This window comes from Sminthopsis crassicaudata, chromosome 1, assembly GCF_048593235.1.
Source record: "Sminthopsis crassicaudata isolate SCR6 chromosome 1, ASM4859323v1, whole genome shotgun sequence".
Lineage (NCBI taxonomy): Eukaryota > Metazoa > Chordata > Mammalia > Dasyuromorphia > Dasyuridae > Sminthopsis > Sminthopsis crassicaudata.
The window spans coordinates 422833493-422851270 of record NC_133617.1 but is presented as its reverse complement, the minus strand read 5'-3'; the positions used below and the strand labels follow the sequence as shown (position 1 = coordinate 422851270).

Genomic DNA, 17778 nt, shown 5'->3' with positions numbered 1-17778 from the left:
TGAGTTTGTGATGATTATTTTAAAAGAATGGAGGGCAGGTAATGGTTCATTCTTCTCAATCTTGAGTAGTAGCCTAAGGAGTTGGCTCTTTTACTAAAAAGCTGAGATATTGTAGGCACTTAAGCAAGGAAGTAAAAAGTGAAAACAATACTTAAGAAAATATTCTGACAATTGTGTATTGATTACTCTGAAATGCAAAGAGATCAGGTAGGAAGATAACTATTACAGTTTAGGTGCACAGTGTAATTGATAATAAGGATTTGGACTAAAATGATGGCTTGTCTCAATGAAAAGGAAATAATCTGAAAGATTAGAGGAATTAGCAAGATGATTATCATTTGGATATTGGTAATAAGGAGAAGGGAGGAGTTGCTACTTTCTTGAAAAAGATACTTCATTAAGCTTTCAACATATGTTTCAACTAGCAGGACAAAGGGTTTTTTCTAAAATATATAATATTTGTAGTAGGCCAAGAGGTAGAAGCTGGAGATTTAGATTTGAATAATATCTACATATAAATGGTAGCTTTAAAAAATGAGATGAATGCTTCCCAGAGGAATTAATAAAGTAAGAGAAAAACAAAAACAAGAGACCCAGAAATAAACCTTGATCAGCACTCAAAGAGCAGGAAAATAAAAATGAATTGGAAGAAGGATGGAATAGGGTTGGAGAAATGAGCATCACAGAAACAAGGTATCACAGAACAGAAGCCATTAAAGGAATAGTGGTTAACCACATTGTGTGCAGCTAAAAAAAAAAAAAAAAAAAATAGGGAAGATAAGAAACTAGCTCAAGAGAAAATCATTGGTGACCCTAGGTAGGGAAGTGAGACCAGTTTTAGAGAAGTAATGAAGTTAAAGGCCAGGTAAAGAAGTTAAAACAATAAGTGATAAGAAATTGGGTACAAGAAGTATATATGACCAATTAAAAAACAGTTTAGATATGACTAGTTATGAAGAAATGGGATAGTATTTGGTAAGAACAGTGGGCTCCAAAAGAAATTGGATTGGATTCTATAAACATACTTACCTTAACTCTAATTCAGAGCATAAGAGTAGAAAAGTCATTGGGAAAAGTTAAAAATTAAAATTGTTAGAGTGAATTTGAGAACTAGAGCTCTCAAATTTGGAAAACTTCAGAGGCAAAGCCAAGAAGGAGGAACTGACTCTTGAAAGGGAAAAGACAAATATATAAATGCAAAGAAGATTTGATCTCAAAATGGAAAAAGGTACAATTTCATATGCCCTTGATTTCCAGATAGAAATTGTTTAAAAAAAAAAAAAATAGTGATTTTGCTAGTGTGCCAGCTCAGTATGTGAAATATTTTGTTCAGTTCTGGATACCACATTTTAGTGGAACATGATAAATTTAGAACTCATTTATAATGATGAGTGCACTTTGAAATTGTCATTTAATAAAAGATTGGTTCAAGGAGCAAGGAATACTTAATTGAAGACTAGAAGATATAGGCAAGCCAGGATAACTCTCTTCAGTTATTTAAAGGGCAATTATATATGCAAAAGCAGAACTAGAATCTCTAGAACCAGTAAGTTGGAAGCTACAAGGAGGTTAATTTTAGCCTAAAATGCCAAACTTCTTAACAGTGAGAGCTATCTTGTAACAAAATAGATTGTCTTAATAGGTAATGAGTGCCTCCCCACTGAAAGTTTTTGGAAGCTGAAAATTACCTTTTGGTAGAGCTGTATAAAACATTCGTTGATCAGGCAGAATTGTTTGATTAGATATTTCTCTTAAGATCCCTTCTAATTCTAACATTCTTTGTAAAATTTGAGAAGAGCTATTGGGACAGTAGCTTCTGGATTGGAAACATTATCTTTGTTAGTCATTCAAACCAAAAAGATTTATTTTTAAATTTATTTTATTAAAAAAAATAAGAAAAATAGAAAAGGAATACAAAAGAAAAACAAAAAAAGAACATTGTCGTGTGTGCAGCAGAACATCAGGGAGGATTCAAAATGCATGCCAAATTACCAGTTCAAAAAAATATATTCTATATCAGTAGAATAAATTATATTAAAGAGTATTCATTGCAGAAAGATTTCCTAAAGTAATATAAAACCTAGAAATAGCTTTTTCCTAGGAATATCTGTTTTAAAGTGGCATCTGGAAGCCTAACACCCAAGGTTCAATCCAGGAAATTGCTTCAGAAATTAAACATATTAATATATATACTGGTTATTTTGACCCTTTATCAAAATAGGAGAAAACTTTATCCTTACCCTAAGTCATACTGATCCACATTGTCCCCAGTGTTCTCCATATATCAAAGACTCAGAAGTGCCTGTTGAGCACTTTAAACTGTTGAGCAGTTTAAAGATCTAGTGACCTAAATTTCATTCCTCAACAGTGTTGAGTTTATTTTTGCTCCACTCTGAGTGTTCTCCTATGCACACATAAGTATATGTGTGTGTGTATGTATTTATATGTACATATATGTATATACATACTCTTCCCTTTTACTAACTTTTCTGTTCTTTGCAGGATAGGATTTTTGGGCCTTGGCCTCATGGGAAGTGGCATTGTCTCCAATTTACTAAAAATGGGTCATACAGTCACTGTATGGAACCGGACAGCAGAAAAAGTAAGGATTTGTGGCCAGTGGGACTAGAGGGCAGGATGGGGAGGCAAGATACTGTTTAAAGATGGAACCAAACTTTCAGTAAAGAGAGCACTGCCTGGAACAAAACTTGAAACATAGTTGCACCCCTACACAGAGTTGAGCATGTAGTAGAGACAGGAGAGTCAAAATACTATTTTTTTTCATGGTATTATACACAGCAGAACAGTTGAGAAAAGAGTACCAGGAATTTAAGATCTTGATAAGGAAACAGAATGTTCACAGACGAACTATTTTAACAAATTAAAATGTTGCAAACAATTTTGAATGTTGAAAGAATTTGGGATGAATAAACAAACAGAATGAAGATAGGGCTGATCAGGAAAGGGCTTATGAAAGCTTATGGGAAAGCTTATGAAGGAAATTTTGGATTTAGGTTGATAAAGTTGAAAATAGAATATATTCTAATTGAAAGGAACAGTTTTGACTGGAGCCATACTTGTGTTGAAAAATAATAAGTGGGGGCAGCTAGATGGTGCAATGGATAGAATATCAACCCTGAAATCAGAAGGATCTGAGTTCAAATTTGACCTCAGACATGTAATACTTCCCAGCTGTGTGATCCTGGGCAAGTCACTTAACCCCAATTGCCTCAGCAAAAAAGAAAGAAAAGAAAAACAATAAGTAACTGAATTAGAAAGGAAAATATGGCAAATGTTGAAAGCCAGGCTAAATAGTGTAAATTATAGTGAGCAATAGACAACTGTCAGAGATCTCTGAGCAGGAAGAGATACGATGAAACATTTGACTAATGTTCCAAGTTCTTCCCTAAACATGAAAGAACTAATAGAACCTAGTATCTTTGTAACACTGGGCAAGTCATTTAACCTCTAGACCTCAATTTCCTCATCTGTAGTATCCTTTCTATTCTAAATGTATGATTTTATAACAGTAACCAAATGAAAGCATTGGAATAGTTAGAAGAAGGGACCTATAAAAATTAGGAGCCATACATTCACAACTGACACTTAGAATTAGGCTGCTGGACATATTCTGACACTCCCCCAGTCCTCCAACAAGCCAAAAAGTGGAGACTGTTAGTATTTTTTCTTTTGTGGGGTACATTTATTGACACTTGGATAGAACCTCCCCAAGAACTGATGTCCTACATAATTGACTACAAAGCCTTCCACAATTCATCCTCATGGTTCTTGCTGCAGTCAGCCACACTGGCTCCACTGGATTCATCCTTAATAATATGCTAAAATGGACTCAACTGCTCCTCTTTCACCCTTTTAAACAGATTAGCAATAGCAGCAAACATTTATTTAACCACCTATTATAATTAAAGCATTGAACTTAGTTAAAAGAGACATAGTTATTCTCATTTATAATCTAGTCAGGAGAGTCACCATTCCTTAATTAGTGATATTTTCAATCACTGGTCAGGTGCTATCATTGACAGAGTAAATCCTTAAGCCATCTGCCTTGTGGGGCCTTTGGAGATAAGGTGAGGCAATCAGAGGTCATAAAACCTAGAGGGCATGTTTATTATATGCTACCTTCTCCTTACGTTTGGATCTGTGACTTTTGCAGTGTGATTTGTTCATCCAGGAGGGGGCCCGTCTGGGAAGAACCCCCGCTGAAGTGGTCTCCACCTGTGACATCACCTTCGCCTGTGTGTCGGATCCCAAAGCAGCTAAGGACGTAAGGATCATCCCCTCTTTTCTCTCTGTAGTTGCCTCTCTTGTGAGAGATTGGCCATTTGTCCTTTTCCCATTAGGAAAATAGTGTACATCAAACTAGAGGAATTTAAGTTCATATCTCCTAGTTATGTTTATATGAAGTTGATTTGCATATAGTGGACTCAGTTTTTGTAAACAAACTTCTTTTATCTCAAATCATAAGTTTAGAACTCTGATATCTCCATTATCAATAATCTTTGTTTTTCTTTATATGCTTTAAATTCTTGTTCTTATTATACTTATAAGCTGTGTGCCAAAATATTCTTTCTACATTTGGTAGCCATTTGTTTGTTTCCTATTTGTCTAAATGGCAGTGGTCACCTTTTTAAGCTATTTAAGGTTGAGACCTGAGTAAACAAAAGAAAGCTCTAAAAAAGGTAAACAAAGCCTTTTCTTCCTTTTTAGGCTATTTATTTAGTTCCTAGACATCTGGGAAGATAGTATAGGAACATGACTGAACTGTTTAATTATAGTACAAATGCCATTTAAGAAGACATTGCTCAGGTGCCCCACATCTCCACAGTTCCTGCTTTGCCTCTACAGTCATTCTGATTTCTGGGTCTGGCTTTACCAATTCCTTTTAATATTTTGGGGGAGGAAGGGATATGGAGAGTCAAAAATTATTTGGAATTTGGAGGATGAGGAAACAGGCCTTGAGGCTGTTGAGAGCCTGGGCTATTGCTTTTCCCTTGTGTTCCCACAGCTGGTGCTGGGCCCTAGTGGTGTACTTCAAGGGATCCGCCCTGGAAAATGCTATGTAGACATGTCAACGGTGGATGCAGACACGGTTACTGAATTGGCCCAGGTAGAAGTCCAATGCACCCTCCCTCCCTCCCTAAGTGAAATACGGGGTCAGGAATGATCACTCTTTCACCTGGCCATTCTCGAGACTAGTCCATAGAGAAGTGATTCAACAACGTTAATCTAATTTTAGTGAAACCTTAAAGCAGTGTTGTTCAATTTGTTTTTGGAGAGCTGCTACCTAAATGGCTAGAGTATTGGTTCCTGTAACTATTGACTATATAAAAAAATAGCATCCCATCATAATTTATCAAAATATATAGGTTTTGGTTTCTCTTAACTGATACAGAAAAAAGTATTTGTTTTCATAGGAACAAACTTTAAAAATCCTCAGATCTTTGTCTTTCTTGGCCCAGGTATATGAAAGCAGTTCTTCCATAAACTTGTTCAGAAGATTGGTATGGCTTCCTCCAGAACCACTAGTCTTTATGTTCTCTCTTGGCCTCTGAAGCATTTCTCTTTGAAGGTGGTTGAAGTCAGTCACAATGTGACTGGCCACCTGAGCGTTCTTTGTGAAAAATAGGACCATAAGGAACAGTAAATGGCACTGAAAATAGGAAAATTTTTGCTGTACTATACACTTCCTATGCTTTAATTTCAGTAGGAAAATTCAGAGTAAATAAAGGTCTCCTAATTAGACTTGGGCCTTTTTCCCTTCTCCATTCCATCCCCTAAACAATTGCCAACATCTTCCTAAAATACATGTCTGGCCATTTTACTCCCAACTCAGGAACCATTAGGGACTCTTCCTTGCTTTGAGGATAAAATACAAACTCCTTCCCTTGCCATTTAAACCCCATTACAGTGTGCTTACTGGTTTTATTTCTCATAACTCCCCTTCACACATTCTGCTTGCTTCGTGCCTAAACACAACACTCCATCTCCCATGTCTTTGTGTGGGATATCTGGATTATATATTCCTTCATTATCTCTGCCTTTCAGAATCCTTTTGATTCTTTCAAAGCTCAGCTCATGTGCTATCTCCTATTGGAAGTCTTTCCCAATTCCCCTTCTTGCCAGTGCTTTCTCTTTCCTCAAATAATTATGTATATATCAGTTTGTTTACAGCTTTCCCACCCTCTCAGTAAAAAATAAACTCCTTGAGGTCATATATTATTTGTTTTGTCTTCCTATCCATCTTTCCAATACTGTGCTTTATATTTAGTGATGCTTTAATAAATGCCGGTGGGACACCAGTATTTTTTCTTGTTTCTTTTTAGTTGCAGTTGAAGTAATGTCTGCCATAGCCTCGGTTCATATACCACAAAGTTTTGAGCTTTAGGGTCTCAAACTTAGCCAAGTTTTTTTTAATTACTTCACCTCTAAATGCATGTGTGGGAAGAAGATGAAAAACCTGGACTCATTTACAAATTAAACCTAAGTGGGAGTGGGAAAGCAACGTTTTCCAGTAGGTTCTACCATCTTCCCTTGTCCATTGTGTTCTATACCTAGAGAACATCAACCCTACATGGACACCTGTGGGAGGAACAGCCTTCAGAACCTGTGAATTTCCTTTCCAGGTGATTGTGTCCAGGGGTGGTCGATTTCTAGAAGCCCCAGTCTCAGGAAATCAGCAGCTGTCTAATGATGGGATGTTGGTGATCTTAGCAGCCGGAGATAGGGGCTTATATGAAGACTGCAGCAGCTGCTTCCAGGCAATGGGGAAGACCTCCTTCTTTCTAGGTAACATGCCTGCCTGCCTGCCTGCCCTACCACTTCAGGCCTGGATTCTGGGTTGGGCCATATACCCTTGTAGACTGCACTGATGACAGCGTCAATTACAGCCTCTCTGCCTGGGTCCCCCAGTGGGAAGGTTTCCTTTGATTTGCACACTCAGTACCTGGAAGGAGGAAGATGCAAAGGTCCAGAAGGGTCAAAACAAGTTCTGTCAGGGGCAGGTGAATGGGGCCTCCCCTGGGTTTAGAGGTGGGTCCAGGTGGATGGGTATCAGAGCAGGGATGAGGGTGTCCATTATAGGAGTCCTTTGTGAAGTGACCCATGTTTCTTTGTCCTGGGCAGGTGAGGTTGGGAATGCAGCCAAGATGATGTTGATTGTGAATATGGTCCAGGGCAGCTTCATGGCTACCATAGCTGAAGGATTGACACTAGCCCAAGTGACAGGACAGTCTCAACAGACATTGCTTGACATCCTCAATCAGGGACAACTGGCTAGCATCTTCCTGGATCAGAAGTGCCAAAGTAAAGTATTTGTCGTTTTCTCCTTCCTGTTTTACATCAAACATCCTCCTGTTGTGACTTAGTGACTGAATTTAACATCTTAAGCATGAGGATCTTGGTTTGTATTGAGTAAAGGAAGCCTAAATGCTTCCTTCATAAGGTTCCTCATCTCTTACTATTCTGTACTGTTCTGTGCCAGAGGGACTACAGAAAAGTTCAGTGGTAGAACTTGTGCATTCTGGAACCAGCAGTCGGTTTCTTGAGTTTCCAAGGATGTGTGTATTATAGGGATAGTCGATAATCTTTATCGATAATAATATAACTGCTAGTGTGTTTTTCTGGATGAAAAATTTATTTTTTTAGATGACTTTTACCAAAAGCTAACTCTCCCCTTTCTTCCCCTTTTTGTGGTTTTGAAAAAATTCTATTTTTTCCCTTCTAGATATCCTACAAGGGAACTTTAAACCTGATTTCTACCTGAAGTATATCCAGAAGGATCTCAGATTAGCCATTGCACTAGGTGATTCTGTCAACCACCCAACTCCTATGGCAGCTGCAGCAAATGAGGTACTTCGGGATTGTTTCTTATTCTGAAAAGGAAAATTAAAGTCTGAAGAACTGTTAAATAATTGTCAGGGAATACAGTAAGGAAAGGAATTTGACAGGTAGGACTAGGTCAGTTTATCCCATTAACGAGAGGAAGAGTATTACTATATTTAGAATCAAACATTTGAATGAAGGATATGCCTTTTCACTTCTCCTATCTCCCCCAAGTAGCCATTTATTAATAAATGTTTGTGGGATTGAATTGAAGGGATTTGACCAATTAGATAGGAGCTTTTCAGACATTCACAAAGCTTGTGAATGTAAATTAACCTATATCTTAAACCTTCTCTATATCATTATATGGTGCATAATAGATACTTATTGATTGCCGTTAAATAGCAATCATAGCCTTTAAATATCTCTGAGAACAAAAATCTAACTGTAACCTTTTGTCATTTCAGGTATATAAACGAGCCAAGGCACTGGACCAGTCTGACAATGACATGTCTGCTGTGTACCGAGCCTATATACACTAAGCCCTGAGGCCCTATCTTCCTGCTAATCCCCATTCCTCACATGGGGTCAGGGTCCTGGGACTTAACTCTGGACCAGTCCATCTGTCTCTACGTTTCCTTTTATACACAGACTTTGAAAAGATTTGCCATGAGTGCAGCTGCAGCATCAGGCCTCTCCTGGGGGCTCAGGGAAAAGGGGGGAGGGGGTTGGAAAAAGTGATGTTAGATTATGGAAAACTGATGAGCAGCCCTGCTGTGCACTTGCTGCCTGGATCAGAACGGTGGCTATGTTCAAACAGGCCCCGCCCTCTTACCCCCTTTGACCCCCAGAAGCGATGCTGCCAGAATCTGCTTGGCTTCTTTCTCCTTCCTGAGTTTGTCAGAGTCTGATTTTCTCCTAGAAAAGGGGGCCAGAGTACATATAGTGCCCTCTTCCCCTTTGTTCACTGGGGTTGTAAGAAGCAGCTTCTATAGTGTCCTAGTTGTGAAGTCTGAGTTTCTCAAAACTCTTGGGATTGGCTCTTCTTCCTTTTGATCCCACCCTGAATTCCATGGAAATAGCAGGCTGCTCCATTGGGAGGCCACCTGGGTCTCCCCTGTCAGCATATTCCCCCAGGGAAGAGGACAGTGAGGTGGCACAGACTCCAGAAAGGGGCCTGCAGTACCACAGGCTACAAGCAACCAGTTGGAGAGCATTTAGGTGTTTAAGCCCCAACATTCTGAAAAGAGAACTTCTAGTAAACTAATTCCTCTTTATGTGGTTTTGTAAACTGGGAAAATTGCAGGTTGAGTGAAGAACAGGCCCACCCTACCATCACCATCCCATCCCAGTATCTACCATCTGCTAAGGCCCCAGCTGAAATTGGAATCCCTGGCCCTTGTGAGAATACTGGAAGGGGTTTATCCAGTGTAGATGGTATTAGCCATGGCTAACCTTAGTGTTTGGATTTGCACTCCAACCTAGGTGGGGGCAGCAGGCGTAGGCAATGGGGAAGGCAGTGAGCACACCAACAAGAGAGCAGTGAGGTGTGTGTGTGTGGAAGAATGACTCCTTTCTGTTTCCGTTATGTCACATGCTCTTCTTACTCCTTGTGGAGTCCTCTGATCATCCCCTTTAGACCCTTCCATATGTGTCCATACAAGAGAACCCCATTGTGCATGCCACCTTTTTCTTCCTTGCAACCCCTGCCTTTGAAGAGACAGTGGGTATCTTTTTACCTGCTTTGATGCAGATCTAGATTCCCCTGCCCTGGGTAACCAACACTGACCAATCATGGGATCAGTTCTTAGTAAAGGAATGAGTAATTGCACTCCAGCCAGCATCATGTTCTTTGTGCCTCTGGGGCCACAAGGTCCTCTGTCTGGGGAAAAAGAAGACTTTGCCTGAGATGGGTCCTGACAGACTGGAAAGGTAAACCCATATCCATCTTGGAGATCCCTGTGTTCTCTTTGGGGAGGGTACCCACATGGGACTGAAATGGTACATAGGAACAAAGAGGCTGTCATCCCTGTAATCCTGTAATTCCCCTTTACGTGGGGTGCTTTTCTGAAGTCACATACAACTTAAGATCGATTTTCATTGGAGGGGAAGGGGAAGGATTCAGTGACAGCTCTATGGGTGTAGTTTGGCTTTTTATTTTTTTTTCCAGCATCTGGAGGTTTGTCCCTCTTTCCCCTTTATCTCTTACAGCCTAGGTTTGAGAAATGAAACCTTGTGGAAGAAGAGAGGGGACACAGGGAAAATTCGATATCAAATTCTGGTCCAGATGTTTGTTTCACTGGCACTACTGTCCTTATATCTGTCTCTGAACATGCCAGATCTGTACCTGGCCAGGATATTGGGAGGGGCTAAAGGGTGGGGGGGAGGGGAAGGGAGAAGCTCTGGATCTGGGAGATGCTGTAATGAAACTGGCTAGTCAGTGTTGTCTTAATATTGTTGACAATTCTGTAAAGTTCCTTTTATGACTTTGTTTTAGCTATTTCGCTTTTGTTTTTGACTCCTTTTTAAAAAAGAGAAAATGTGACATTTGTGAAAAGCCTGTAAGAAAAGCAGTTTTCCTTTTTCCCCTTTCAATGACAAACCCTCTAGGTAATTAAGGTTGTGAATTTTTATTTTTGCTTTGTTTTTAATTAACGTTTGTCATTCAGAATAGGATTGTGTGATAATGTTTAAATGGCAAAATAAAATGATTTTGTGCAATTAACAAAGCTACTGCAAGAAAATAAAACCTTTCTTGGTAAAAATCATGTGTTGGTGTGCATCCAGAGTTTTATAATAAAGTGGGAGGGCTTGAAGGGATGGAGGGTCCTGCCGGCCATATTTCGCTAAACGTTTTTAATCCATTTCCGCTTGTCAACCAATTGGTGAGTAGAATGGAAGTGGGGTGTCCAATTGGAGCAACCGGAAGGCTGGAGAAAAGATAAGGCTTCTCTCTCCAGAAGAGTTTAGGGTATAAGCCAGGAAATTTAGGAAAAGCCTATCAACACTGGAGAAGAGTGGGTGGAGTTCAGTCTGCTCGAGTTCAACCAAATAGGGAGGAGGCAAGAGACAAACCAATTAAGTTGTGAGTCGGCAGTCTTCACTACCTATCAGAGCGAAGGCCGAGCTTCAGAGACATCCTATCCGTTCACAGGAGCCTGTCGGTCTATTGGCTGTGGCGTGGGAGGCGGGGCGTGGCGTTCGCGTCGGTCCGAGGGCTGGAGTGAAGGCCGGCGGTGGTGGCGGTGGCGGCGGCACAGAGCTACGCTTTGGTGCTATCTGTGATGGCGACTACAATGGCTGCGACGGCGGCTGAGCGGGCAGTTCTGGTGAGTCTACCGGGCAGGCTCCGCTCCCGCACACTCCCACCACACAGATGCCTGTCCTCGCGAGCCCAGCTGGGACCCGGGGCCGGGTGGGCCTGCCACCCCCAGAGCTCGGGCTGCCGCGCGAATCTAAGTCGGAGGGGCCTGCCTAGCCAAGGGCCTGTTTCCCCACTTCCGCACTTGAGAGCGCTGGAGCCTGGAACACTCCCCCCTCCAGTGCCCCTTCGGGACCGGGCTGGGGGCGTCGCTTATCTCCTCCTCCTCCCCTTGGACAGGAGGAAGAGTTCCGATGGTTGCTGCACGATGAGGTTCACGCCGTGCTGCGCCAACTGCAGGACATTCTCAAGGTAACCTTCCTCTGCCCCTCCCCTGCGCCTCTTTCCCCCTCATCCTTACCCCCCCAGTGCTCCCCTGCACGCCCCTCCACCCCCGTGACGCTGATGAGTGCGGCAGGGAGCAGGGAAGGTGAATCGCCCTCTCTGGACACCTCCTAGGTGGCCTATGTGGTGTCCAGCAGAAATCCTTCCCTGGAAAAGGGTTCGATTTGTATTTAGATGTCAGGGGTTCAGGTCCTGAAGCCCGCGTGACGTCTTGTGTGACCGTAATCGAGTCAGTCTCTCCTAGCCTCTCTCGGAAACGGACCTGGGCCCCGGGGGAATAAGCACTGAAGGGCCGCCACGCTCAGGCATCAAAGCAAGCAGCCCCACGTTCCCTTTGTACCCGGCTTTGTACTAGGCGCTGTTATTATCCCCATTTTACAGTTGATGGTATTGAGGCAGAGAATACCCAACCATAGTCTTGAGTGCATATTTTATTCAGATCTTTCTGATTCCAGCCCCACGGCAACTTCACTGCCTCCTTCCAAAACCAAATCCACGGGTGCTCTTCATTGACCCCCAGGGAGATCCTGGACGTTGTGGGAGACTTCTGCACCCTGAAACTGTGGCAATCCCTCCCCAGGGAAAGACTGGAACGGACCTCTGGCTGTGACAGCGGCCTTGGGGCTGATTCTGCCTGTTGATTAACTGCTGTCTCTGCTGCCGGATTTGAGGAGGAAGTTTTATCTTCTTAGCTTCCCCTTGCAGTTGACTTAGAACTGGCCTCTATGTGGTGATACGAACTTTAATCCTTTTCTTAATTTACCACTCCTCTCTCCTAATGCACAACAGGAAGCCTCTTACCGATTCACTCTGCCTGGGACAGGAACAGAAGGACCAGCCAAGCAAGAGAACTTCATCCTGGGCAGCTCCGCGTAAGTCTGGGGAAGACATTTGCTTAACTCCAAGAAACATGCCATCTCCAAGGTTTAAGGTCTGCACTAGTACAGAGTTAATGCAGAGGGGCCTTATGCGCCATCTCCTAGTCTTGGACATAAAGTAGGAGTAAAAGAGTGAGGGACAATGATAGAGAATAACCCAGACTGGACATCTTTGTTATCTAATCTCATCTTAAATGTTGGCAGCTTTGATGTTCATATAAGATACAAAGAAGTTTTTTTGTTTAGGCTAAAACCCTAAGTATGTCCTCCTAAGTACTTCATTGCTGCCAGAGGTACTAAAGTCTCTGGTATCTCTTCACAAATCATGAGGGTATCTATCGGAAGATCTGGGGTGGGGAGGTGAGTTGAGACTGAGGGAAGGTCAAGGGTTACACTAAAGTAGAGGGAAGTGTCTCTGGGCTTGAAGAGGGAACAGGCTTTGCCCTGACAGTCATGTGTTACAGCACAGACCAGGTGAAGGGTGTGTTGACTCTGCAAGGGGACGCACTGAGCCAAGCGGTGAGTCTTTAAGGGGAAGACCCTGGCCTTTCCCACCTTTTTCCTTTTGTTTGTATGTTTTCAAATTATAATATCCTCCTCCCATCTTTGCCTGCTAGCTCAATTCCCACCATCTCTATGAAGCCTTTCCTAGATCCCTTCACCATGACCTTCTAAAATTCCATAGCATTTTATACCTCTTACATGTGATCTTCATTTGCATATTTTTTCCTTTCCCCATTTGCTAGATGTTAAGCTTCTTGAGGGCAGCATCCTAATATAGGGCCTTATGCACAGGTGGCATTGAATAAAGCTTCTTAAATGGAATAGATACCTGGAAGCTGGTATGTAATAGCAGAAAGCCTTTTCTTGCTGCTAGATCCTGAGAACGAACTTTTTGGTTCTACTGTTTTCTTGGTAGGGACAGATTTTTTATTACTGCTACCCATGTATTTGACTTTGTTTTCCTTCTCACTTTTCTCAATAGTATCAACAAGAATTCCTTGAGTACTTACTGTTTACCCTAATGATAAGAGTTTTTGTTAAGGCAAGTGGATAGAGGCCTAAAGTGATGTGGGGTACAGTCTTTGCCCTCAGGAAACTTACAGTCTCGCTGTTTGCTGCATTCTTCCCAAGATTACTATCACCAAATCAAGTAGAAGAGCTTTCCCATCTCTTGTGTCTCCTCACCTCCCAATCTCCCTTCTTCTTGGGCTGGAGTCTGGATCCAGCATCATTCCATAAGATCTCAGGTTTCCATAAAAACATCCAACCCCATAATGAATGTGGTGGGTCCTGACTGCTCCTGAACCCCTAGTGATAGTCTAATGCTCTTACTGCTTGTGTTTTTATGGAAGAAAGAAATAAGACACATAGTAGACCTGGCATAGACAATTCAAGCATCTCCCATTTGATCTGCTGCTACTCTTTGTTGTTTCTCAGGATGTAAATCTGAAAATGCCCAGAAATAACCAGCTGTTACACTTTGCGTTCCGAGAAGACAAGCAGTGGAAACTGCAACAGGTAATTCTCTCCCTGTCTGTGCAGTAATATTCAGTTGTCACTAGTCAATAAAGTGTTGGCCTGGGATGATTGTCTCCTTGACACAGAGCTTAAGAGTTAGATTCTCCAATCCCATGGATTCTGTGACTGGTATTCCTCCATCACCAGTGTCTTAGTTCGGGAGTAAGTGTTGAGCATGCATGTTTGGAAAACACGAGTTTCCCCCAAACTCTCCTCATGCACACACACACATAAATTCTGCACACAAAGGGGAATTTATGTATGTATGTATGTATGTGTATAAGTGGTTCATGTCACCTAGAGGCCTTTTAAGTTGACTCTTAGTTCTGACTAATGATAAATTAACTGGGAAGCCATCTAATAGAGTATTCCTCCTCCCACCCCCACCCAATCCATACCCGGTGGCTGCTGTGGATTTTGTGTCTTCAGATTCAAGATGCCAGGAATCATGTGAGCCAAGCAATTTATCTTCTTGCCAACCGGGATGAGAGCTACCAGTTCAAGACAGGAGCTGAGGTCCTCAAGGTGAGCACAAAGACTGAGTCTGGGAAAAAGATTCTGAAGGGAAGAATGCTTATTTGGTGGTGGCTTCCATTTTATACCTCAATTCCCTCCATCCTAAAAAGGCTGTCTGTCTTATAATTCTCTCCATACTCTTGACAAATCCTGTAACTCTGAAAGCCTTCAGATCTTTGCTTCCTGAATGTTTTCATGGCAACAATAGAGAGTAGAAATTTGAATCTCTGAAATCCAGATTCGATCAATGAAGAACAACGAGTGGAAAATAAGTTATTGAGTGAAAGTATTGTGGGCTATTACTATTTAATTCTTATATTTAAGTATATCTCCTCAATATTCATTGACTTTTACTGTCCACATATTATGACAATTAAAGCTGTTACCATCTCAAGAGAAAAGCAGTTCATCCTATCCCCCAAAACCCCCAGTTCTTGCTGGCAGCTTCTGCATGAGAGAGGCAGTACTCACCCACTGGCTTCAGAGAAAAGTCATGTCTCTTAAGCACCTTCAGAGGAACCTTTGTCCTCCCAGTCACAGGAATAACTGTAGACTTTGTTCAGAGCTTTCCTGATCTCTGAAGCTTGACTTGACTCTGAAGCTGTTGGCCCTTACCCCACCTTCCCATTTGAGAAACAGGCATTTCTGGAGTTTGGGGTTCTGACCAGTTCTCCCCTGGGAGCTGCTATGACAATTATGTCTGTCCTCAGCTAATGGATGCAGTTATGCTGCAGCTAACCCGAGCACGAAATCGGCTTACCACTCCAGCTACCCTCACCCTGCCTGAGATCGCCTCCAGTGGCCTGACGGTCAGTGCCCGGAACACACTTGCAGTTTTATGTGATTCATTCGGGTTAGAGGTCCCATCCCCATCATTTCCAGGTAAAGAGTGGCTAAAAGAGTAATGGGATAGCCCATCAAATGGACCTGCAGAAGACAGATCAGTAACCCTCATTTCTTTTGCCTTTCTCTCTTCTGTGTGTTTTTCCCATTCTCTGGTTCAGGGATTCTTAACCTTGGATTTGGGCCTTGGTTTTGTTTGGGGATTGGAATGTTGTTCTTTTAGTCATCGTTCACGTTTTCATGACTTATTTCAGTATGTTTGTTACATCCTATTTTTTTAAATGTTTGTTAAAACATTGTTCTGAGAAGGCTTCAACAGCACAGAGTCTTGTTAAGAATCCCTGCTATATAGAGGAACAGACCTGGAGTCCACCTGGGTCATACATAGCCCTTTCTCAATAGCAGAGTTTCAGGGAGACAACTTTAACTTTAATGCAAAGACCTTGTATTCTACTTGGAGGTTGGGATGGGCAGAAGAAAGGTAGGGTGGGAGATAGACTGCCATCCGAAGGGTGGGCCATTCTTACTCCTTCTTCCTGCCCCCTGATTCTGACTTCTGCCATTTTGAGTGGCTGGTCTAACCAGAGGCTGCATCCACACTTCCTACAGAGGATGTTTGCTCCTGCTTTGCCTGCAGACCTTCTAGTGAATTTTTACATCAATCTCAATAAGCTCTGCCTGACTGTGTACCAGCTACATACACTGCAGCCCAGCTCCACCAAGGTAATGAGCTCGCCAAGATACCACTCCCCTGCCACTGCCCAGGCAGCTCTGGGCTCACCCTTGGACCCTAAAAGCTAAACCCTGCCTTTGCTTTCATCAAGATAAATCCCACAATTACCTGAGAGGGCTGGGCATAGGTGCTGCTGCATGCTGGGGTGTTGCACCCTGGCACTAACCTCATTATGTCTGCTGCTTTGTTTAGAACTTCCGCCCCGCGGGGGGTGCTGTACTTCACAGCCCAGGAGCCATGTTGTAAGTACTCACTTTGAGGCAATGAATGGAAGGAGCATGTGTCCCCAGACCTTGACCTCTCCCCATTTACTTTAGGAGTAGCCCTTTGTCACAGGGTCCCAGCTTGGGACCTCCCTTTCTTTTGCCCATTCCTAGAGTTGCCCATCACCTTTCCCACTCCTCCCTCCCTGTGTTGACTGCAGTGAGTGGGGTTCCCAGCGACTGGAGGTGAGTCACGTACACAAGGTCGAGTGTGTGGTTCCCTGGCTCAATGATGCTCTCGTCTTCTTCACTGTCTCCCTGCAGCTCTGCCAGCAGCTCAAGGACAAGGTGGGCAGCCAGGGTTGGTAGTTTTGGAGGCAGGAACTTTCAAAGGCCTTTGTAGGGGGATAGCTAGAACCAAAGAAGAATTCATCCATGTACAGCACACCCTAATGTGAGGGTCCTGACAGATCCAAGCCAAGGATATACCACGTTAAAACAGAACTAAGATTTTAGGCTGCAGGTGCTCAAGCTGCTTTGGGGACTCTGTCAGGAAGGCAATTAGAAGCTTGTGAAAGGGGAGGACAGTAATGGCAGGGTTAGGGGGTGGGGTGGGGAGATGAAGCAGAGAGGGCTACTCCTGACATTGCTCTACTCTGTCCCCAGATCTCAGTCTTCTCCAGCTACTGGAGCTACAGGCCCTTCTGACCAAGAGAAGCCTCTGACCAATTTTTCCCAATAAAGGAGGTGCCTAGCCAAGGCTGAGCCACCCCCCAGGAGTGAATTCCTGGAGGATACAGTAGAGACAAGGTGCAGCATGCAGCTGGTTCTGCATGGGCAAAGTGCATTATTTATTTCTCTCCTGGTCCCCAAGCTTTGAGATGCCTTCTCTGCCTGTTAGAGTTGCATGAATGATAATGAATACTAGAGAAGTGGCTCTGAGGCCAGACTAGAAGCTGAAGGGGACTCTTCAGGTAGAGTTGCCTTGGGTGATGGAGGCCATTGCTCGGAAGCACTGGGCTACCAGAGACTGAGGACACACATTGTGAAAATAGAAATCCAAAGGTTGAGGCTGAACTGAAGCCAAAGGGCCAGCCCTTCATTCCTAGCCCCAGCTTCCTGGGGTATTGATGACCCTTGGACCCAAAGGGAAGGTGGAGCACAGGCAGAAGGGCTCCACTTCTGCTCCCTTCTCCTTAACACCAGACCTTCCTCTGAGAAACTACACCCGTGGGGACAGCACTGCAAGCTGGGACCATGGCGGGGAAGAAGGAAGAGTGGGGACAGTGCTTGTGACTGCCAATGTTGTACTGTAAAGGTATCAGTCACCCACTAAGAAATAAAAAGTCAAGACCCAATCCTTTCTGCCTGTGTCTGTCTTGGGGGATGGGGAGGACTTGGAGGTTGATGTTCCTTTGCAAAGATGGGTTGTGTGTGAGTGTGTCTGGGGGAAATGGGTAAACACCCCTGAGACAAAAATTGTGTTTTGTTTGGTTTGCTCTGTCTTTTCTCCAGTGGCCTGGCTTGCTGTTGTAG

General features: G+C 43.0%; 2 protein-coding genes across 9 annotated transcripts in view; both read left to right on the top strand.

Annotated features, from left to right (window-relative positions):
* The window catches only part of GLYR1 (glyoxylate reductase 1 homolog), a 37438-nt gene extending 26831 nt beyond the window's left edge, over positions 1-10607 (top strand). For 3 of the 7 annotated variants that reach the window (XM_074280432.1, XM_074280428.1, XM_074280435.1), the window contains 7 exons: positions 2503-2602; positions 4175-4285; positions 5027-5128; positions 6645-6807; positions 7144-7323; positions 7745-7869; positions 8310-10607. In XM_074280432.1, the coding sequence (XP_074136533.1) occupies positions 2503-2602; positions 4175-4285; positions 5027-5128; positions 6645-6807; positions 7144-7323; positions 7745-7869; positions 8310-8384 (856 nt within the window). In that variant the 3' untranslated portion in view covers positions 8385-10607. Of the gene's footprint in view, positions 1-2502; positions 2603-4174; positions 4288-5026; positions 5129-6644; positions 6808-7143; positions 7324-7744; positions 7870-8309 lie in introns of all 7 variants that reach the window. The other 4 variants (XM_074280434.1, XM_074280430.1, XM_074280431.1 and 1 more) reach the window with 3 other exon arrangements.
* A 340-nt stretch (positions 10608-10947) lies between these two features.
* ROGDI (rogdi atypical leucine zipper) lies at positions 10948-17600 on the top strand. 2 transcript variants are annotated; one of them, XM_074280438.1, is made up of 11 exons: positions 10948-11171; positions 11444-11515; positions 12338-12420; positions 12891-12945; positions 13867-13947; positions 14377-14472; positions 15174-15272; positions 15916-16029; positions 16232-16281; positions 16464-16590; positions 17449-17600. In XM_074280438.1, the coding sequence occupies exons 1-11, from the start codon at positions 11127-11129 to the stop codon at positions 17458-17460; spliced, it is 834 nt and encodes a 277-aa protein (XP_074136539.1). In that variant the 5' UTR covers positions 10948-11126; the 3' UTR covers positions 17461-17600. The 2 variants fall into 2 exon arrangements, with proteins under 2 accessions (XP_074136539.1, XP_074136538.1); XM_074280437.1 differs by having other exon boundaries at positions 16909-17600.
* The last annotated feature ends 178 nt before the right edge of the window (positions 17601-17778 follow it).

Coding starts and splice junctions, on each gene's coding strand:
- ROGDI (XM_074280437.1), top strand. CDS start 11,127: ATGGCGACTACAATGGCTGCGACGGCGGCTGAGCGGGCAGTTCTG. Junction 13,948..14,376: donor AGCAGTGGAAACTGCAACAG/GTAATTCTCTCC, acceptor TTGTGTCTTCAG/ATTCAAGATGCCAGGAATCA. Junction 14,473..15,173: donor CAGGAGCTGAGGTCCTCAAG/GTGAGCACAAAG, acceptor GTCTGTCCTCAG/CTAATGGATGCAGTTATGCT.